Source organism: Sander vitreus, chromosome 1 (genome assembly GCF_031162955.1).
Source record: "Sander vitreus isolate 19-12246 chromosome 1, sanVit1, whole genome shotgun sequence".
NCBI lineage: Eukaryota > Metazoa > Chordata > Actinopteri > Perciformes > Percidae > Sander > Sander vitreus.
This window is the reverse complement of record NC_135855.1, coordinates 16,668,684-16,690,725: the sequence shown is the minus strand read 5'-3', so window position 1 is coordinate 16,690,725 and position 22,042 is coordinate 16,668,684. Positions and strand designations below refer to the sequence as shown.

At 41.1% G+C, this 22,042-nt stretch overlaps 2 protein-coding genes across 15 annotated transcripts in view; both read right to left on the bottom strand.

Moving 5' to 3' along the window:
• Positions 1–432: 432 nt before the first annotated feature.
• Positions 433–11,984, bottom strand: wdsub1 (WD repeat, sterile alpha motif and U-box domain containing 1). The gene is made up of 14 exons (XM_078246278.1): positions 11,903–11,984; positions 10,743–11,154; positions 10,160–10,347; positions 9,329–9,388; positions 9,150–9,236; positions 8,315–8,408; positions 6,786–6,819; positions 6,645–6,685; positions 4,252–4,358; positions 4,023–4,040; positions 3,706–3,732; positions 3,121–3,300; positions 1,653–1,787; positions 433–1,124 (listed from the first exon to the last, which is right to left on the bottom strand). The coding sequence occupies exons 2-14, from the start codon at positions 11,138–11,140 to the stop codon at positions 973–975; spliced, it is 1,521 nt and encodes a 506-aa protein (XP_078102404.1). The 5' UTR covers positions 11,141–11,154; positions 11,903–11,984; the 3' UTR covers positions 433–972.
• A 1,151-nt stretch (positions 11,985–13,135) lies between these two features.
• The window catches only part of baz2ba (bromodomain adjacent to zinc finger domain, 2Ba), a 68,409-nt gene continuing 59,502 nt past the window's right edge, over positions 13,136–22,042 (bottom strand). For 9 of the 14 annotated variants that reach the window (XM_078246170.1, XM_078246179.1, XM_078246137.1 and 6 more), the window contains 12 exons: positions 21,869–21,931; positions 21,077–21,221; positions 19,859–20,661; positions 19,441–19,699; positions 19,048–19,203; positions 18,587–18,747; positions 18,150–18,478; positions 17,435–17,570; positions 17,198–17,344; positions 16,188–16,489; positions 14,752–14,895; positions 13,136–14,605 (listed from right to left, as the gene is read on the bottom strand). In XM_078246170.1, coding sequence (XP_078102296.1) covers positions 14,449–14,605; positions 14,752–14,895; positions 16,188–16,489; positions 17,198–17,344; positions 17,435–17,570; positions 18,150–18,478; positions 18,587–18,747; positions 19,048–19,203; positions 19,441–19,699; positions 19,859–20,661; positions 21,077–21,221; positions 21,869–21,931 — 2,802 coding nt within the window. In that variant the 3' untranslated portion in view covers positions 13,136–14,448. The remainder of the gene's footprint in view (positions 14,606–14,751; positions 14,896–16,187; positions 16,490–17,197; positions 17,345–17,434; positions 17,571–18,149; positions 18,479–18,586; positions 18,748–19,047; positions 19,204–19,440; positions 19,700–19,858; positions 20,662–21,076; positions 21,222–21,868; positions 21,932–22,042) is intronic. The other 5 variants (XM_078246198.1, XM_078246251.1, XM_078246224.1 and 2 more) reach the window with 1 other exon arrangement.

Sequence of the window (22,042 nt, the reverse complement as noted above, 5' to 3'; positions counted from 1 at the left end):
CAATAAAAAGTCATAATTAATGTAAAATGCACACACTACTAAAGGCCTCCCAATTTTTGTCATTATAAAGCTATTTGTTTAGCTTTTCATAAGAATCTTTATTAATACATATAAATGCAAGTCGTTTTTTTTTTTTAGATTACTTTTTGGGGCTTTTTCCCTTTTCGATAGTGACAGTCGATAGACAGTAAAGGGGGAGAGAAAGAGAGGGGACAACACGCAGCAAAGGGCCGCAGGTTGGATTCTAACCCGGACCTCTGCAAAGGACTCCTCCTACATGGGGCGCACGCTCTTACTGGGTGAGCTAGAGGTCGCCCCGTGCAACTCATTTTAAGATAATAAATGAGCAAAATAGCAACCTGTGTAAGGTAAGGTTTTAGTGTTATTCATATACACTTTATGACTTTTTAAAAAGAAATAAGGAGCCTACAGTGTTGTTGACATTTTGTATTATTTTTTATGGTTATATGGTTTTCTGTACAGCACTAATGAAGAACTCACTTTTTTATTATTATTAACATACCAGAAAACTGGCCATTATCAGCCAAAAGAAACCACTTGTGTGCTACAAATAAAGTAAATGAGTGACTGGTGAAGAATGTCTAACCTTTAGCAATGCAAAGAGATCCATGTTGAGATCAAGCTGTGAACACATTAACATATTACCTTGTAAGTTGATATGGTGAACTTGTTGGCTTACAGTTGCTTATTTACACATCCAGCAGTTATGGAGCAACATGATCATTCATTTGGAGTTGTGTTTGTGGCCACACGGTAAATGTAAGTCCAATATTCACTCTCTTTGTAGCTTAAGATGCCAAATCTCAACTTCATAAATTAATGCAACAAAGAAACTCCCACAGTGTCCAGATGCCTCAAATGGAAGAAAATCAAATGCACCTGTACCTGAAATACTGTGATTTCTTTCTACTTTGGGGGAAATATGTGGGTGGGTCAAAGGTCTTTCAGATGCTAGTGGCTGGTCTTCCAGCGGGCAATAGCCATCTTCAGGGTGTGATTAGGGGTGAGCAGAGTTGTCAGTAAGGGGAGGTTGGTCATGGGGCTGGAGCGGTTCTTATGGTTGATCCAGCTATGGATGGCCTCTCTTTCATACGAGTATCCATCTGTTGGCAAATGTTTATAGTTTACTCTAATTACACAAACAACTAGAACTGCAAGCAGTTATGACCCGCCCCCGACGACCCGCCCAGCATGCAAAAGCGATACCCAAGGCGCGATGCGGTGGGGAGGCAAATGTCAGGAAATATTGTGAGGCGTGAGCTTCAACGTCTGTAGTACATAGCCTTTGCAAATTTCCCATTTACATTGATTGAGTTATGGGCCAAAACGTTGATTATAGCTCCCCCTTATGGCCGATCTTTGCCAAATTTGGTACAGTAACAGGAGTTATAGGGCCAAACGTGTTTTTTCTTAGGAAAACAATAGGGTTCCACAGCTCCGCTGGATCTGTGAACTGCGTTGCCTTGCAAACGCGGTTCCCAGCAGCCTCGGGCTTGGACCCCTAAATACAAGCAAATCTGTTTATACTGAAGAAACAGACAACTATAGAGTCCCAAGAGCTGACTCTAACTTATGTGTTGTGTCATTTTATGTAAATTATGTTAAGTGAAAAATGTCTGATCTTCGCCTACCGGCAGCAATGACTGGTTCCCTCATCAGCTCCCTGGTGATTGGACACAGGAACTCATCAGGAATGCCTGAACATACTGAATCACTCTTCAGCTCCTCCACCTTCCTCAGGATTTTACTGCGCAGGCCTACTGACTCTATACACACACACACACACACACACACACACACACGAGCAAGAGAATAAGGAAATTTACTCGAAAAGAAAACAGACTTTGTGTGCTCTCATTACAATAGAAACCACTGGAGCCTCAAGAGGAACAAGCTGAACTGACCCAAACACTAACATATGCAATCACATCAATATATATCAATTTTGAGCATTTGTTTTTCCTGCGTTTAACACTTTTCACTCATGGATGGTAAATGTGAGCGTGGGTGAGAGAGAAGATGGTGGGAGCAGATCACGTCTGCTGACTGTCCAATTCAAAGTTAAATACTAAGCAGGCACTCAAGTGCATTTTAGTTTGAATACTGTTCTTTAAGTAACATTGTGTTGCAGAACCTGACTGCCTGAGTAATTAGAAACATTTATTCAAATTTAGAAGTTAATGATCTCATAAAATAAAGAGTTAACTAACGTTGTACACAGTGCTCTTTGTAGACTCCCTGATAATCTAACTGGTACACTTTCATTTCGTTATTCTGCTTCTTTAGAAGAAAATTATTGATTTCACTCCCACCTTTGTAAAATATGGCTGTCTTTCATTGCTGAGATAAAACATGTTGCTACTCAATTCTGTTCTCCTAAGTTAGTTCTGCTCAGAAGATGGGATTTGCGCAACGTTACTAAAAACAGAACAATGTGAACACAAGCTGTAACAGCGCTGGAGCTGTGTAAACTGAGGAGTGATTGACAGCCACTGTGGGATGGAAATGACGACATGGCAATACAACAAACATTTGCTGACAACTACATGACAAACACTGGCCTAGCTGGTAGACTGACATCCACAACACTCCTACTTTAGCCTTGTGGTTGCAAATATTTCAGAAAATAGCCACAAAATATACCTGATAAAAATAGAACCGATAAACAAACATTTCAGACAGACTTGGAAATAACCAAGGGGGCCTAATTACGGTATATTAGGTGTAAATCCACTGTATACCTTATGGGAAATAATGTAACTCATGAATTGCTCCAGATTAACATCAGAACTGCTGAGGCACAGCTGAGTAATTTTGCAGTGCAGCCTAATATTATGTAATCTTGCTGACTAAAACATCCATCATTCCTTCACCCTTACTTTAATTTAATGTGCCGCCTTTTATCCATGTAAATAGGTACAAAAATCCTAATCCACACACATCCATGTTCATTCTGACAAGAGAACAGGCGTGTAATACCCATAACACTGGTTTTATATTCTTACATTTCAGGCAAAAGCGAGCATTAGTATGTATGAGAGAACGAGGGGCTGAGGAAGTGGCATTACACCCGCTGAGCAGTGTGTGATGCTTCCTCACCTATGTGCAGCTCTGACGCCAGTGTTTCCTTGGTGAGACTGAGCAGCTCTGTCCCATCTATGTTGTTGGCCCTGAATTTGTCCACCAATCCCTCGAGGCTTTCGTCCACCAGCCACGCTGACACATCCCCCTCCGACCAATCGCTGACCAGCAGCTTGGATCGGCCTGCTGAGGTTCTCCCTGAGAGGGTGAGGCAAAGTGAGACACTCAGTCCTTGTCAGCTGCAGCACCTTTTGAAAAATGGCCAAATGTTCTCCATGCAACACTATCCTGAAATCCTGCTGACTAATTATTGATTAGGGGGCTGTGGCTAGCGCGGCTTGTGTAAAGATATAAAGAAATGTCTGGAGGGTTCATCGACATTTTGATGGACAGAGGAGCTTGTACATTGCAGACAGAAATGCTAAACCAAACTTGGACTTTGCACCCACTGGCAAACATATGCCGATTCCCAATTATGACAATTATGATAAGGTTTTTTGCACATATTGTTTGAACAGTGGGGTCTCATTAAGTCATGTTTACTGATTACAGGCCCCCCAGTGTAGTACAATATACAGTAAGGCATATTTTCTTCCTTCCTACCTTCACTTGATGTCAGCGCAGACTGTTCTAGAACACACAGAAAAAGTAAACATGAGAAATGCAATGCATTCTTTCAGCAAACTTGAGACTGAAGAGAGATTAAGGAAAGAGAGCACTCTTGTTCACAACACATGTGCTCTTCACAACAAGATGAAACCAGTTTCACACAACATCTCAACACATGGACAAATTAAACGCTACTAGCAACTCTGCTAAAGATTTAACTAGTATGGACTGTACATTTGGCATTGTCTGTCCCTGCCTTTTAAGTGTCAAGTGTAAAAATAAATATTTAAAATGAAAAATGAAAAACTAACCAGGCAACGACTTCCCAGCTTTCCATTGGACACAAGGTTCGGCAAAGGAGACAGACACAAAAATAGATGACAAGACAAAACAAATGTAATTAATCATCAAAATATATAGATGTTACTCTATTGGAGTGATGTGTGTGTGTGTGTGTGTGTGTGTGTGTGTGTGTGTGTGTGTGTGTGTGTGTGTGTGTGTGTGTGTGTGTGTGTGTGTGTGTGTGTGTGTGTTACCCACCATGGTCATTGCATCTGTCCTCCAGCCTCCAGATGTTTACAGTCTTATCCATAGATCCTGTAGCAATTAGAGGTAAAGTTGGAGAGAAGGAACATGCCGTCACGTACCTGCAGCAGAGGACAGAACCTGCACGTTAGGGCTGTTAACAACAAGGTGTAACCTTCTCTATGTAATAACAGAAAAAAAACCCTTAAAGGGCTAAAAAAGAAAAGTTTGTATTGAGAGGTATGAATCAAAGGCAAATATATTCCTAATATATCAATATATACATGATTTTTAAAGCACATAAAACCTGTAAAAGTAAGAAGTAACTTTAAAGATAACAGTGATTCTGTGAGCATCAGATCCTTAAGCAGTTCCACTAAAAGCATTCAGAAGCTTAAGCCAAAAGCCCCAACTCTTAGTCCTGAGCTTTGTAGCAGCTATAAGGCCAGCTGCCTCAGGGTCTGAGGCTGCAGTTCGGCTTACAGGGTTAAAAGGTGGACACTACGGCTCAATACCAGACTTATGTGGCAGTGATGCAAATGTTCTCCATCAGAGGGCCAATTCAGTGATAGCTTACCACGTCAAAGGCTGCCCTAAGATCTAAATAAGGATCCAAATGAAATTTTCAGGAGATTCAAGAAAGTCAAAGCAACGTTAATGAGGACAATCTCTCTAAAACCTAAGCTGGATCGCTCAGAAATGTTGATCCACAAAAGCACCATGGCTTCAATCAACGTCTTTAAAAACCTCCAATGAGAATTTAGAGAAAGGCAACCTCAAGATACTCTCAAACTGTTATTTTATCAGTTTTTCTAAAGTCAAATGAGTTTCCAAGAGGCACTGTGTCAGGTGTTGTGGTTCACTTTTTGCCTTTTATCCACTTTCTCTCAACTTGCCTCGTCTACTTCCACTTCAGTTAGTGATCTTCCAAAATGACTTTCATTTGCCCCACTGAAAGGAAGTGAGCGGTCAGCCTTTCAATCACAGGTGGCTGGATGGACTTAAATAGCTTGTAAGTGTGATCATTCAGCTGTGGGTTGTGTCTATGTGTATGTGTAGGGGGAAGAGACGCAGTGAGAGCCGTCCTACCTTTTTCTGAAAATGATAAATGCGTGTTTTGTGACCTCACTGGGTCATAATCTATTCAAGATGCTGTCTGTGTTGAGATCTTGTTGTAAATGAGTGGCCATTGGTCAAATGTTGAAGTCTGACATTTACTGCTCGTGTTTTATGTAACAATGTATGGCATCAAAACATAATAAAAATAGTGTGGAAATATCTCAATGTGACGTCTCATGATATTTGTCTTCTTTTTATTCTTCAGTGTTGGCATGGCAAAGCATCTTGCAGTAAGTTTTCCCCAGAAATATGTTTATTAAAGACAGACTGAGCTTTTGTTTGTTTGTAAACAGAACAGTTACCACCAGTTGCCAGAGAAACTATGTGAAAGATCTCTTTTAGGAGTTCTGCACAAACAACATCTGGGGCCCTATCTTGCACCTGGCGCAGCGCAAAGCCCAACGCAAGTGTCTCCGCTAGTTTAAGACCGACACAGTTGTCAGTTTCCCGTCCAGCGCACACATCGTTTAAATAGCAAATGCACCTGCGCCCACCTTTGCGCCCATGGGCGTGCTGGTCTTACAGGGAGGTGTGTTCAGGTGAATTCTTGGCGTATTGCTATCTTGAGGTAGCGGTAAGTGATTGCGCCATTGACCAACAAAAACCTGGTTTAAAGTCAATAGCACAGCATTTCACTGTTATTTTAACAGAGAATTAGTAAAATGCGCCTAAGCTCATGCACAGTGCACACACACTATACTTATTACACACACACACACACACAGGGAAACACAGCAGCACACAAACATGCAAAAGATCATCATAATAGCAATGCGCCAAGGTACAAACGTGCCTGGCTTTTAAAGGGAATGGGAGATGACACTCTGATTGGTTTATTGCATGTTACGCCCAAAACACACCTATGAATTAATGAAGACACTAAGAACAACCCTTTTAAACCACGCGCCTGGCGCACGGACCCTTTTTTCCGCCGTCAAACGAGCAAAAGTCGATTTGGACACGCCTTAAACGCACCTGTGCCATGCGCTTCACGACGTGCGCTTAGATCGTTAAAATAGAGCCCCTAGCGTGTATGTGGTGGAGTATAAATGTTTAATTTATCTTAATATGAGAATTTTGTCAAAACACAAATATGTGAAGGAACTTATAAGAATATCCAGTATAATAAATAAATAACTAATGCAGAATAAATATATATATAAAAGATATCCTGTCTGGCAGGATGAGAGAGAAATTAACATATTCACCTTGGGACTTTTGAAATTCATGCTTTCATTCAATGAAAAAGTCCAGTCAACAAAACTTAACCACATAAAGTGGGTATTTACCTCTCGTGCTGGTTCAGTGTGTAAAGCAAAACTGCATTATTCTGCAAACAGACAAAGTGCAGCACAAAAGCAAATATGAACATTGTGTTATTAATGGAGCAGAAAATAACAAGTCTATCAATAGAAAGAAGGGGTACTCACAGCATCATAGACTGTGACAGTTTTGTCCACAGAGCTGAAGGGATAAAAGATAAAATCATGGCTGTTAATTAAAGCCATATTTTAACTCTTTTTCAGGCTGCTCTCAAAACAAAACTTTCTGTTTAGTTGGACTCATTTCACCTCAGAGTGATAGTACACCACCCCCAGACTGTCACTCGGGTAATATCGGACCATTCTGATGTAGGATTTTAAAATTAAAGGCTTTCAAAATGTCAAATTAAAGCCATATTTTAACTCTTTTTTTTTTTTAGGCTGCTCTAAAAACAAAACCTTCTGTTAACACAGACTCATTTCACCTCAGAGTGATAGTACACCACCCCCAGACTGTCACTCGGGTAATACCGAAACCCTTCTGATGTAGGATTTTAGAATATAAAGGTTTGGAAAATGTCCTATTAAAGATATATTTTAACTATTTTTCAGACTGCTAATTAAAGCTATATTTAAAAAAAAATATTAAAATAATAGCTTTAACTGGACATTTTCAAAGCCTTCAATTTTAAAATCCTACATCATAATGGTCCGATATTACCCGAGTGACAGTCTGGGGGTGGTGTACTATCACTCTGAGGTAAAATGAGTCCGTCTAAACAGGAGGTTTCAGGGTTTTTTTCTGCTCAGCCTGAAAAAAAAGTTGAAATATAGCTTTAATTGGACATTTTCAAAACCTTTCATTTTAAAATCCTACATAAGAATGGTCCGATATTACCCGAGTGACTGTCTGGGGGTGGTGTACTATGTGAGCAATATTTCAAACAACTGACTATTTGGTACAGCATGTTCAGATCCACGTACACACAGGGATAAAGCAAACCATGTCTCCCTCCAGTGGTTCCACTGAAGTACTGCCTTCTTATAATTGAGTTGTGCTTGATCCTAAATAGTTCAAGACATTGGTGTTGATCTATTGAAGATCAAGAGATTCATGTAAAATATAGATTAAGCACATGGCTTGAAACTACAGCAATGTTTTGAGGGAATCAGGAGGGTTAGAAACATTTTGAATGTGTCTGGTAAAGAAACAGGCAGGTGGTTTTGCATTTTTTAGTCCATCACATACAATTTGTATATGATTGTTTTTCTTAAAAGAGTTTCTCAAAGTTTACCAAAATATTTTTTTTTTTTCAGGCAGCCATTGGTTGAAAATGTATTAGAAATATTGCAGCTGCCAGGACTTTGATTGACCAATGACTGCTCAGGCATTTGTCCAATCGCAACAGTCACAAACTCACCACAAAATAACATTACTATGCAATATTAGCGTAATTTGTAGGTAAGGACGATTAAATGATCCTGTGATCCTATTTTAAGCAAGTTTAAGTCTTGGCAGGCTGATTTTCATACTGCATTGGCACCAACCGAAAATATTGGCTAAAATCAATCTAAAAACCTAACATAAGCTTTGGAAAATGGTTGTCAGAAATTAATAGAATATATACAATCTGTATTAAGAGGCTAAAACATTCAAAGTCACCAGTACGCTTCCTTAACCCTGTTAAAGATCCTACCCAGACGCAAGCAGCTGCCCATCTGAGGAGAAGGCACAGGAGAGGACCGGAGCCGACTGGCCCGTTAATGTGTGCAGCAGCTGCATCTTATATCCTGCAAGAGGGAGAGAGAGAGAGACAATAATTATAGTTATACACGCAATAAGTCAAGACTTTTCCCTGACTGATGTCAAACTGACCCGCAAGCCATATTACAGGATAGACATTTCTTTATGAAGACCCGATTGTGCTGTGAGTGATGAATGATACAGTTACCTTAAGAGAAAATTGTATATGCTAAATCTGTACACAAATACAAGCACTTAATAGCGTGAAAACCCCAGAAAAAAAGGCTTGGACAGGCAGCTCTGGATTTCTTTAAAATAAAATGTACTTTTATTTTGGCAGCACCAGTGATTTGTTTTGATATACTGGTGCTGATATATTATAACCCAGTTACACAAATGAAGGGCTATGCCTCTGAGGGCTGTAATCAGACTGAAGTTAGATGATACGGAAACTGCACACACAACAATATTCTGTCTCAGACTCTTGTCTCAAGTCTAGACAAGTAGTGTATGTGCAGAGTGGAGTTTCTCCAACACAGAGCCATGCCTCAGATTATCTACTGTCCAGACTATAACAACACCTACATATTAAAACATAATTCTGCCTTGTATGGCAACAGTTGTTAACCACAGACATGGCCTGCAACACAGGAACAGCGTACAAGGACAACCCAGGTTTACAATCTTAGCTGATAACCATAGGAGGTTGTAATTATGACAGAAAGGATCCTGTGAGCTAGCGAGAGATCATTCAGTATGCAAAGACAGGTAAACATACGTCACTCTACCTCCTGAGCTGAACTTGTTAATGGCCCAGATCTTCAGGTGACTGTCTTGTCCACAGGACGCCAAACGAAACTGCACGACTTGACCACCTAAAAAGACAAAAACAGATAAACAGCGGCGCCTGGTTAGCTCACCTGCTAGCTGGCTAGCTCACCACAGCAGCCGTGGGTTTGATTCTGACCTGCGGCCCTTTGCTGCATGTCGTTCCCCTTCTCTCTCCCCTTTCCTGTCTTAAGCTGCCCTGTCAAATAAAAAAATATTTTTTTAAACAAACAAACAAACAAAATAAGATTGCATGACACCAAACAAATCACAGACTGTAATCGATCTTTCACAGACAACAACAATCAGTCGGTAGATGTTATTGGCTCCCAACAGTGAAATTAGACAACGGCCAAACAGATCAGCTGTGCTCCCAACTGACGTGATTTCGACAAAACTTCGAAAATGGTGGATGTCAATATTACAGTGATCCCCCCTCCTATACTACCATCTTCTATAAAGGGATGTGTTTTAAGAATGTGACAGTAACTGTAACTAAGAGACATGCATGCTTTATGTAAAACCCAACTGATATTATCAGCCCAAACTGGCTCATCAGAGATATAGTTATATATGTTGACAGATATGCAAAATGAAATTGCAGCGTTTTATAGGCTGCAGTTCCATGTACAGTCAACCCTTATTTTTTCTTAATCATAGTTATATTCATAGATTTAATTTCCAGTAAATTACTGGGCAAAATGAAACGTTAATGTATCTTATATTTACTTTTGCTCACATATTTGATAAAACTTTTTGTTCAACTGTAAAATGTCCAGCCTCTGTACATATCTCTGTCAAACTGTTCAGTAACCAAATTTGAGGGAATCTTGCCAAAAACAAATTACATTAGAAGTTTATGTGAAAATTGAGTAATTTCGATTGTGTTCTTATGATTTCTTTACTCCTAAATGCTGCCAAAAACTTCTGACTGAGCCGTAGTTGATAAACACGCAGCAATGGTTCTCACCACTGAGGATGTTGGGAGCAAAGATGCAGCAGGTGACCCCCAGGTCGTGGGCATTTTTTTCTGCAAGGAGCTGGTTCATGTCCAGGTCCCACAGACGCAGGTCCCCGTAGCTGGAGCCACTCATAAACACCTGACTGCAGGGGCTGAAGGAGCAGGCTACCATTGTCGTGTCAGACACTGCTCCAGTCCTTTACAAAAACACAACCAACAGCAGCTGCATCGACTGGTGCACTTCAGTTTCATTAAATATTATTACCTGCATGTAACTAGAATCTGTCAGGATAGTGCAAATATTGTGTCAAGTAACTGCAAACAGTGTGAGGAGAGATGTTGGCACTGAGGTTTTCAGCTCCCTTTGTCGAGTCATGAAAGAGACTTTCACAGTGCTGTATATCTGTATAAATAGTGAGCCTGCAATTACCAAATTCTCTTCATTATCATTTGATCTGCTGAATATTCTACTAATTAATCTATCAATCACTCAGTCTATGAAATGTCCACAGAAATAGAACATCTGAAATCAAACTTATAACCTTGTAATTGATTTTCAAATTGCTTGTCAAATGTAAGTTATCAAATGTACCTGTGCAGCTGTTTGGAGGGGAAATCCCACAGAGCCAAAGTGCCGTCAGATGCACCAGAAACCAGGTGAGCAGAGTCAGGAGAGAGCGCACAGATCCTCACAGGACTACGCCCAGGATGCTCCAGGACGGCCTCGATCTCACCCGTGACCGTGGACCAAACCATTGTGGTTGCATCGGTCGAACACGAGACGAGGAACTGTCCGCAGGTGCTGAAGCAGCAGCAGTGGACGCCGTAGCCATGTCCTGACAGCGGTGAAAAGGGCAGCTCCGAGAAGTCACAGGTGTTGTACATCCGGAGAGTTTTGTCGCCAGAACATGTGGCAAACAGTTTGCCAGAGAAGGCACACCAGTTGACATCGTCTCGATGGTCTTGTAAAGTGCAAATCAGAGACGTCATTTGGAGAGCCGGTCCTAAAGTTCACATAGAGGGAACGAGAAAAGCATTATATAAAAGGAAAAATGATTCATTTAAATCCAAATACCTGGGGACCAGATTCACAGAGACATGACACAGAGACATTTTTTTTTTTTATTATTTTCTGATAAACTCACATTGTTCTTGTTTTTAATCTTTTGGGGGCAAGTCTCAAGTCCTTAAGGGAGAGTCCAGGTCCAGTCACAAGTCTTGATGAGCAAATTGCAAGTCATACTGCAAGTCTTTCCGGTGTTAATGCTGATTATTAACCATAAACAACATTTGAACTGAGATTATTAGTCAGTTAATCGATTTGTTGCAAAACGTGCATGTTCTGGATTCTCAAATGTGACAATTTGCTGCATTTCTCCGTTTTATAAGATTGTATATTGAATATCTTTGGACTGTTGGTTGGACAAAACAAGACATCAGCTTGGCCTTTTAGAAATTGTGAGGGATATTCATGGACTAATATGATATATTTTTATCTGGAAAAGTAAACTAGGTTGGGCTGTCAAGACAAACACCAGTAAATACTGTAGAGACCGCAACGTTAGCTAAAGCTCATCTAACAGTGCAGCAGAGCCGAGAAACAACTTTATACTTCATGTTATAAAGTCAAATATTATTCACCTGCGGGAAACAAACTGTGACAATAAACAGCCCAACAAGCAAACTCAGACGGTAAATGACATTACATCTAATTGAAATGTTAGCTACGTCTAACTTTAGTAATGTGCTCACCTTTCTCCGCCGTGTTGTCCCTTCAGTTGAATGTTGTTTACTTCCTCATCGAACAGCTGACTGTGACGTAATGCGGGTTACGTCACCCTCTAGCTAGTTGGTGTCTCGAGTATGTATGGTCTCTCTAAAAGTGAGAACATAAACTCCTCAGAACTGTACCTAACCTATACCCTGCTAATCATCTTGTTTCTAGATTTGAGCCATTGACTCTTCCTGTACATTTTGTAAACAGAATATTGAAACAATTTCCCACCTTTTTTTTTTTTTTTTTTGTGAAATATCCAAAAGATTTTGGACAGATTTGGAGTCTTACTTTTTAGAACCCACTAACTTTGTCTACTCTTTAAACCATAAACATATTATCCGTTTCTATGATAATTTGGGAAATATAATAATATTTAATTAATTTCATTATTCTATAGGCCTATGCCAAATGTTTTATTCACAAGCAGAAATTCTCTAACTCACTTCCTTATGTTTTACCTTTTCTCATAGAGCTAAATCTCAAGTCACTTTGTTAACAACAAAAAAGTATTCAACTTGTGGAAACTGTAGAGCTTTTTTCCCCTAAACTTCTGACTAAATGGGATTATATATATATATATATATATATATATATATATATATATATATGCATATATGCATTTATTTTACAGCCTTATAGTTACTGGTTACTTTTCAGGTTAAGACAGCTACCGACAAAACATATGATCGGTTTATAAAATATGATGTATTGTTATGCAATAAACTACTCAAAATTATATAAATTAGTTATAGTTAGCGCCACCTCAAACAACTACAATAAAATGCTGATTACATGTTAATGCTTTAAATGTAAAACTGACAGTAGCAGTTCTGAATGAAAAGTACATTTTCTTTCCAATACTTCTGTACTTACACGATTTCGTATGCAGGACTTGGACCTGTTACGGAGAATATCCCAGTGTGGTAATGCTACTTTTACTTAAGTAAATTATCTAAATACTTCTTCCACAACTGACAACAGATAAACTTTTTTACAAACTTTCGAATCTTAAGCTTGAGAAAACATGCCCTTATGCAATAGTCTCTACACCTTGAAATTAAACTCAGAATCAGATTGTGGTCATAAATGCATACATGATTTCTAATAAAAAGGAGAATAAAAAGGATTACTACACACATCTACTGTACCACGCATTTTATCAAAAGCAGTTCCGTAGGATGGAATTGAAATAAAACAAGTTGAAGTCGTTTTCCGTTGAAAAACATCCTTTTAATAGGTCCGTGCCACACACTAGTGAAAAATAAAGCTTCTACAAAAGAATGATACTTTTATTCCACAATATCTTAAATAAAGTAACTTCAAGTACTCTTGACTTGGGTACAAAAAAATCTAGCTGCCTCCATCAGGCCACAACACACAGCAAGGTTCAACACAGTGGTTACAAATGGCCTTAGGTCCTCTGTATTGTGGCAGATTACGAGGAAATGCATCATGGAAGCATGACTGAATGCTTGTTGTTCCTTTTTTTTCTGCTATGGATGATGAGGAATGATTTCTGTATCACTGTCCAACTTTGGAGGCCTTGTTGAATTGAAATCATATTAAAAAAAAATAATTTCGTCATAAGAATGAAAACTAAAAACAATAACATCCTCTACATGCCCCTGTTGGAAGGGTAGGCACTACCAAGATTAAGGATACCACAGTGTTTGCAGAGGATATGTATATACTGTACAAACAATATTTATGATAATGTTTTCATCACGTTCACTAAAATAGAATGCTACAATCATTCTAAGGCATAAACAATATCTTAATATTCTTAAACAATTTTTTACACATCGTTCCAAACAAGACATAATATTGACATTAATAAACAGTATATACACATGAATCACCATTGTCTAACTGTTCCTCTGCTGTTCCTGTAAATAAATGCAGTATTACAGTTTGAACAAATGAATACAGTCCTCTGATGCCCCAAAAGCACTGAACAGTGTAAACAGTTTTTTTTCTTTTCTTGGCTTTGTTTGATATTTGGGAGAAAAATTATAACACAAAGACACATTCCTTTTTTTTAATTCAAAGCAGTTCTGCTGATTCTTCCTTTTCATAGAAAATGAAGTGGACCTTGATTCATAAATAATTATTACAAAATTAAATACATTCACTATAATACGATTAAATAACAAAAGACTATTTACAAGTAGTGGAAAGTATTCTAGCGCAGACACATCAGTGACAGTTGAGGATTATTCAGTGCAGTGTTCTGAGACAGGGAATGGTATTGCACTACGACACCCCATTTCTCTGGGACTCTTTGGGGCTATTATCCCTGTTGTAATAAAATCCAGCGCACCTTATGTAACGACTTTTTTTTTTCTTTTTTCTTTTTTAAAGGTGACATCTCTCTTAAGCACACCATGGGTTCCTTATTAAGGATTTGACTTCTTCCATCTTGCAAAGCCACAATCTCCATCAGAAAATAAAAATCAAAGTAAAACCTGGTGCTCCGATATGAAAAGTTGAATGGGTTTATGGGCAAAATCAGAACAGACGTTTAGTTAGTTTGTTTCAGAAGCTCAGTCCAGCGCTTCTCAAAGAACTTCCTCATGTTATGACCAGCTCGACCAATGTCTGAATTGTCTTCATTGTATTTTTCACAGTTATCAAAGACCAAGTTGACATCAATGATGAAAGTCTCCAGGTTTTGATACCTGAAGATAAAAAAATAAATAAATAAAGTCTTAATGTGAGAAGTACAACTTATTTTCTGAAAAACACCACTCTGACTTTAATGTCTGTGCAAACGCCCTGAAGGCTTTCAGAAGAAAAAGAACAAACAGAAGTGACGGGAACTTACTGGCTGCTCACAAGCTTCTCACGTATGGTGGAGAAGTCCATCGGTTTCTTGATGACCTTCCTGTAGCCAGGGACCGATTTCAGGTTGACAGGTGTGAGAAAAGGCCATGCATCCGGATGCCGCTCCAACTCAGCAAGGAGTACCCTTAAGAACACACACAAATAAGCACACATATGGTTAGACACAGAAAAAGCTGTGGGTATCACAATGACAAGCCGTCTTTCACTGGGAAGTTTATCATTCTGTTCTTCCTTTAAAGCGGCTATAATCAATCTTTTTTAATTTTAACAATGGATCAAATCAGTGCTGTAGTAGTCGAGATCGGTCTTGGTCTCGAGAAGGTCTCGTCTCAGAATCGACTGCTTTTTTTTACTCCGTCTTGTCTCTGTCTCAGATAAAGAGGACTCTGGATTTTATTATAAGACCGGTCAAGACCACGACTGCCTTTTGATTATTTTGTCAAGGCCTTTCTCGTGATACACTTACGGCAATAAAAGAGGGGAATGAAGAAGAATCCTAATTTGTTTTCTGTGTGTGTTTTGTTACGGCAGTGTGGCTCATTCAGATCAATTTGAGGAGTGCCTATGGTTAGCATTTTCCACATTTGATCGTGTCGTGCAGTGTGTAACTCGCACTCGTCTGGTCTTGGTCTTGACGCGGTCTCGATACACTGGTCTTGGTGATGACTTGGTCTCGGTTTAGGTGGTCTTGACTACAACACTGGATCAATATACATGTCGCTGGTAGTAACAAACCCACAGAGAATTATCACCAACAACAACAACGACTCTGCAGTTCCCCTCAGCTCTACAGAGCTTTACTAGAGTCTTTCAGCTCATTGTTTTGGTTTTATGGCCCCCAACTTTATTGTGTTGGTTCACATTTTGGGCCACAGCAGGAGTTGGTAGAGAGCAAAAACAGAGCTAACGAAAAGTGAATATTCAATTTATATTGACACAAACCCAACTCTTAATGAATGAGAATGTTGCTCCGTGTCCACTGGATGTGTAAATAGATCATCATATCAACTTGAAAGGTGATGATAATGTCGGTTTTGTGCTTGTAGCTTGTTTCTACTGCCTTTGGACAAAAACATGAGTTAGGGGCAATTTCAAGTTTATATTTCATGTAAGGGGTTTCATAATGTGTGTTTTTATAGGCTAATACCAACCAGCACTAGCCAAAAATGAACTATGGCTCATAGCTGACTGGAAAAAGGCCAAATACTATTTGTTACGAGAAGACCTTTAATCTCAGGGTTCAACCACAAAATAATCGTATCTACTGATAAAGAGAAAAAAAACATCAGCTCCCTGCAACGTCTTGATACAGTCCTGCAGGAGATGGCAGCGACTGTACAAGTGATTAGAAAAGGGTGATAAATAAGTGAAGGATTCAACAGAAAGACAAGCGTGAACAAGCCGAGGGGAACATACCTGCATAATCCCAGGTCCCTGTTGTTGTCTCTAGCTGTCTTGGCTCGCTTCACACACACAGGGCTCTCCTGATTGGCTGCTGGCAGAGCAGGTGCGCTCTCCTCTGTTTTCCTCTTCCTGCTGGTGTCTTTTGCTGCTTTCTTGGGCGTGCTGCTGGCGCTGGCCGGGTCCTCCTCCGATACTTCCCCGTTACCTGCCTGCTTCACGTTCTTCTTCCCCTCTCCACCTTTCTTACCACCTCCTGCGCTGCATGCTACTGGTTTGCTTGGAGGTTTTCTGATTTTGGGAGATGGGCCACTTGCCTGCACAGAGTAAAGAATGCATTCTCTGAGGTGTGGTACACTACCATTAAAACTAATGGTATAGTGTTTATCATGCTAATATTGGCCTTTTCTAAACTATTAGTTCAATTTGTCGTTTCTTACACCACCAAACATATTTGTTCCTTCCCTGACCACATCTACATAAAAACATTCTGTTGATCTTAACATAAAATATGTTGTTTCTCAGAATGTTATAAATGTGAATGGAGAGTTGTATTGTCCCATAGTGACATAGTGATAATAAAAGATTAGAGGAAACGTAATAAAACAGGAATTGTATAATCCTTGCAGTTGTTTTGAAGGCTTGGGACCTTTGTTATATTCTCTCTCTCTCTCTCTCTCTCTCTCTCTCTCTCTCTCTCTCTCTCTCCCTTATTTCCTCTCACCTGTCTATTGTCTACTTTCAAATAAAGGCATAAAAAAATCCCCAAAATACTTAAAATAAGATTGGATGGATTTTTAGTGAGGGCTGGTGCAAAAATATCATCCTTAGACAGTTTAAATACAAAAATCTAATCTGTTTTGGCTGTCACATACCAACATTGGCAAATGTTGTATATGGTGTGGATATCTTTTCAGAGGAAGATGTAAATAAAAAGAAATACATGCACAAATACCAAGCTAGTATTCTCTCTACAAGTGATAAACTGTAGAGAGATGACAATGCATTACAGATGGCTCTGATACCTTGGTTATGCAGGCCGGGCAGTACCAGTCTCCCTCTGGGATACAGGTGATCTTGGGTTTGTGACAGTAAGTGTGGCAGCCTTTGTCACAGCCATCACACAGCAGGAGGAGGTCCTCGTTATCCCCCTTCCTGCATATCTGGCAATACTAAAAAACAAGTGCATCAATTATAAACGAGTGTACAATTCCTAAATAGATTTTTATTTTTATTTAGTGGGGTGGAAATATGCTGCTCACCACTTTCATAATTGACCTCTCCCAGGCGATAGACTTCTGCAGTTGCTGAATACACATGGCCAACTGGGCAGCACTACGAACTTCAGTCAGCGCCTTCCTCCACACCTTCATACCATGGGCCACCTCCTCCTCACCGCTAACAAAGGATAAGGAGGAATGATGAGAAACAAAAATGTACACATACCATGTACTTGAATATGTGGGCGAATCTACACACACAAAGCAGTAAACTGTATCAGCTGAGCCAGCCTCCAATCAGATAGCAGACCATAAAGAGCTCCAGCTGTGCGGAGACAGGCATGAAGATTTGGGGGGCACCGAGGAGAGGTACACACTGGCTTTGTTATGTTAAGGGCAAGTTCATGCAGATGTGGTGAAACCCTGTGAAAGTGTACACTGTACAGTGGGAAACATGAGGTTATGCCCATAACCAAGGTTAATGATGCACGACACCATGCAGATGACCGCAGAAGAAAAAAAACAAGCCAGTAAACAATGCCTACACAGGAAATGAAACTGGGTGGAGTCCCCCAACCCACCCAAGAAACTGCACAAGACCAAAGAAACCAAAATGCAACAAGCCACCACAAAAATATGCTGTGAAAGCAGCAAAGACCCTCACTGTTTGAGTAGTATGGGAAACACAAAGCACACACAGAGATAGGAGAGGGTCTTAGTGGGAGAGTGGGGAGCTTTGGTTGGAGAAATGACCTACCCTTCCCTGTCAGCACTAGTGGATGGGGCGGGGGCAGGGACAGTGACCGTACCGACATTATCCAGCCTGATCTGAATGGTGGTACCTAAGGGGCTCCTCAGGTACCTTCTCTCGATGTTGCGCTCCAGATCAGCCAGACGTGTCACTGCTATGTCCAGCGGGTTGTCCAGGTGACGCATCACCCCGCCCTTCTCCCCCCGCTCCTCCGGATGCTCCTTGGGGTCCTTGTCTCCCACGTTTGCAGACGCTGGCGTTAATTTGGTGAGGGGCTTGTGCTCGTAATACACCAGGTCCTCTCGCTCAGATTGAGGGTCCGGAAATGTCCAGCCCTGGGAGAGGAAATCGGATGTTTTTGATCTTTGATGACACCACTCTAAATGTTTAAACATGTTTCTTACACCACTAACAAAATGTGTAGGGTTGTGTGAGTTTTTTACCTTGACCTGCAGGCTGGCTGCAGTGACCTTCCTCTCCAGCTCCTCTACCTGCTGCAGCACGGCAATGTCCATCTCCATCGCCTGCTCCTCAACACACCAGCCCCGCACAGACTCCACACTGACCTGGCTCTCCTCCAGCTCATGGAGCTCGATCATGGCCACTGGATGGACGGCATGAGGGATATCAGACAGTAAGTCATGAACAAACACACAAACACACTCACCGATGCAGGTGAACACATGAGCAATGTAGCCAAACATCCACGGATATTCAAGTAGCTTGGTCATAAATAATACAGTGCTTGCATGTGTACTGAGGGATCACCAAGGACATGCTTCTAAGTTGAACATCAGCAATCTGTATCTACTGCTATAAAAATAATCTACCTTCTACATATATACATACCGATATATGCTATATACAGTGAGTATGTACTCAGCAGAGGTGTTGAGGCACTTACCGTCTTTGTGTTTGGTGCAGACCTGGGGGATGATCTCAGTGTATTTCTGCATTTGCCTCTGGAGGCCCTTCTCCCTCATGCCTCGGCTGTGGAGAGCACCGACTAAAGCCCTCAGCTCCTCGATGTCAGACACCCGCCACCACCCTGTCAGCATCTCTGAGACAATGAGCACAAACAGCCACGTAAACTACAAGACACCGAACATACATCACTGTAAAAAGGCGCTTCACTCAGCCATCTTATACCCACATGCAATTGCGTACAGCAGAGCAGAATGTTCCCTAATCTAATTATCTTGGATTGGCGGGTGAATTATTTTTCAATTAAAAAAAATGGAGGTTCATTGTGGCCTCAACTTTAATTTCTCTCAATGCTTTTTTTTTGGTCACTCACCATCTGGAATAGGCCGAGGTGTGGTGTGGTCCAGGGATTTGGGAATCTCTAGGGTAGGAGAGGGTATGGATGAGGTTTTTTCAATGCGAGGTAAAGGGGATTCACTCTTGCTGGAGACACTTGCTGTTGTGTTGCCCTCCAGAGAGTGACCCAGCATGGGGCTGGGACTAGGGCTGCTGCACAGAGGCAGGCTGGGACTTATCATGCCACAGGGCCAGCTTCCGAAAGAAACTCCTAGCAATGAAGCACCTGCCTTCACCTGGGGAGAAAAGAGGAAAAACAAGAGTCAAGGGTGAGGGAGGTGGAGGAGGATAAAAGTGCGAGTCACAGGTTAGGTGATCTAGTACATGGTGATCTGGTACAGTAATAACTGTACAGAACACAGCTGTCTCTATTTGTTTCCGGCCAGCAGCCTCACCTGCAGGGCTGATAGTGGGTAGTTGAGGAGGCCAGCTGGGTGGTGCGGGCTGGCCGAGGCTGAAGCAGCAGAAGGGGTGAGAGGCAGGGCAGGGGACTGAGGTGGGGACCTTGGCCTGGCTGGGGTAGAGGTCGCCTGGGGAGACACACGCGGCGCTGCGGGAGGAGTTGTGGTGATGGAAGTGACGTCACAGGGGTTGCGAGGGAGCAGACTGAACCAGTGTCCGCTCCTCTCTGTCAAGACTCTGAGTAGCTGGTCGTTGGCTTGGAATGACAGGTACGGAGATGAGGTTGGAGGAGTGTTCCCTGGGCTTTCATGTGGGACTGGCAGGCACGGGACAGATAAAGAGGTTGAGGCTAGGGGAGGGATGTTTGTAGTGTCTTTAATGGTCACCATGGAGGGTTTTTTTGCTACTGCCGCCTCAGAGGTATTGTGAATGGGGGAGGATGATGTTACTGTGCTTGTGACAACAGGAGTGCCCACAGGGCTACCGTTCTGTCTCACATGGGGACTCTCCTTGTCCTCTGCCATCACAGTGTCTTTGCCGACGTCCTTGCTGTCATCCCGGAATGTGCGCAGTTTGGAATCACAGCCCGGCTGCTGGTAGAAGAGGGCCGTAGCGTTTTTCTTCCTCTCCTTTTCCTCTTCGTTCTCTTGCTCCAAGCCTTGTGTTCTAATGCTCTGCCCATCGAGGTTGGTGGCGTTCTCCTTCTGCAACTCGATCTCCTGAGGTTCCTCTTTAACCTGGACCTCCTCTACCGCTCTCCTCCTCCTCTGTCGCTCCTCCTCCAGTTCCTCTGGAGCTGCAGGGAAATGACAGGGCCAATGTTAATGTGGCTGAAAACACAACTACTGTGGTTGATATTGCAGCTGACTGTTTGATTATTCTGGGACATTGTTCTATGCTTGCTTTTGGCAGAAAAGTAGAGTTGTGTTAGATTATTATAGTTTATAGATGCAATCTCAAATTAGTCGCAGAGAATAAAGATAAACTAAAAAAATCATCAGCACATTTCACACTGCCAAAAAACAGCTGAACATGCAGCTTAACAATCTTGTATTTACAACGTTTCTTCCTTCCTCTTCCTGCAACACTGAAATCTGATGATTTTTATTTTCCAGACTGAGCATAAAATGTGCTATGCAATCAGATGAGCAAATTGAAGCATCTTAACATTGGAATTCATCAAACTCTAGTGTGTGTTGTACTGTAACTACCTTCTCCACTCTCCATGGCTTCAATGAAGACCCCTCCGCAGTGGGGAAGTACCCAGTACCGGCGGCGGTAACGGTCCTGTCCATACATCATGGAGCGTAGGGAATGGGATATTTCAAACAGCTTTCGCCTGGTCTGATGATGTTGCTGCAATGGTAAAAGACATACTCTGTGATTTCTTTGTTATTTTGATTTACGTATACACCTTCAGGAAATCAGTGCTTCCTCATTCTTTTCTAATCACTGTGATATATTGAGTATGACATGCTATGCTAATGAGATCATTTATTAAGCTAATTAATGCCTTCATTAGCAAAAAGCCCTATGTCAGCGTACATGCTCATAAAAAAGTACAAAACACATGGTTGTTTTCAATACACACTGTATAATAAAGCATTTCGAGGTTGTAGCTATTTCATCATCTTTCATAATCTGATCTATTATCCTACTGAGTGTAGGAGGTGCTTGTGGTGTTACCTATAATGCATTGTATTGAATTGTATTTAAAAAATAAACACATCTTCATGGCAACATACAGTGAAGTGCTGCATAACCATGTACAATGTTGGTGGGAAACGAACGTCGCAATAATACTTTTTCATTCTTTATTTATTTATCTTTTCATAATTGCTTTCAAAGGAACTTTTATTTTAATCTCACTGTGTGTCCCGTTTTTAATCACACATTATCAGTGTCAAATAACCATGCATTCATGTTTTGAGTCCTTAAAAATGTATGTTAACGGGTATTACCTTTGTCACAGCACGTTAAAGACATTCTAAAGAAGAACATACCTTGGCTAATTTCTCTATCTGCTTCTCCAGCTCCTCCAGACTGGTGGCTTGGTCAACTTCATCCTGGCGTGACAAAACAAACATATTAAATGTCTGTGAGCAAGGGCGCCTGGGCAGCTCACCTGGTAGAGTGCGCGCCCATATATAGAGGTTTACTCCTCGACGTAGTGGCCG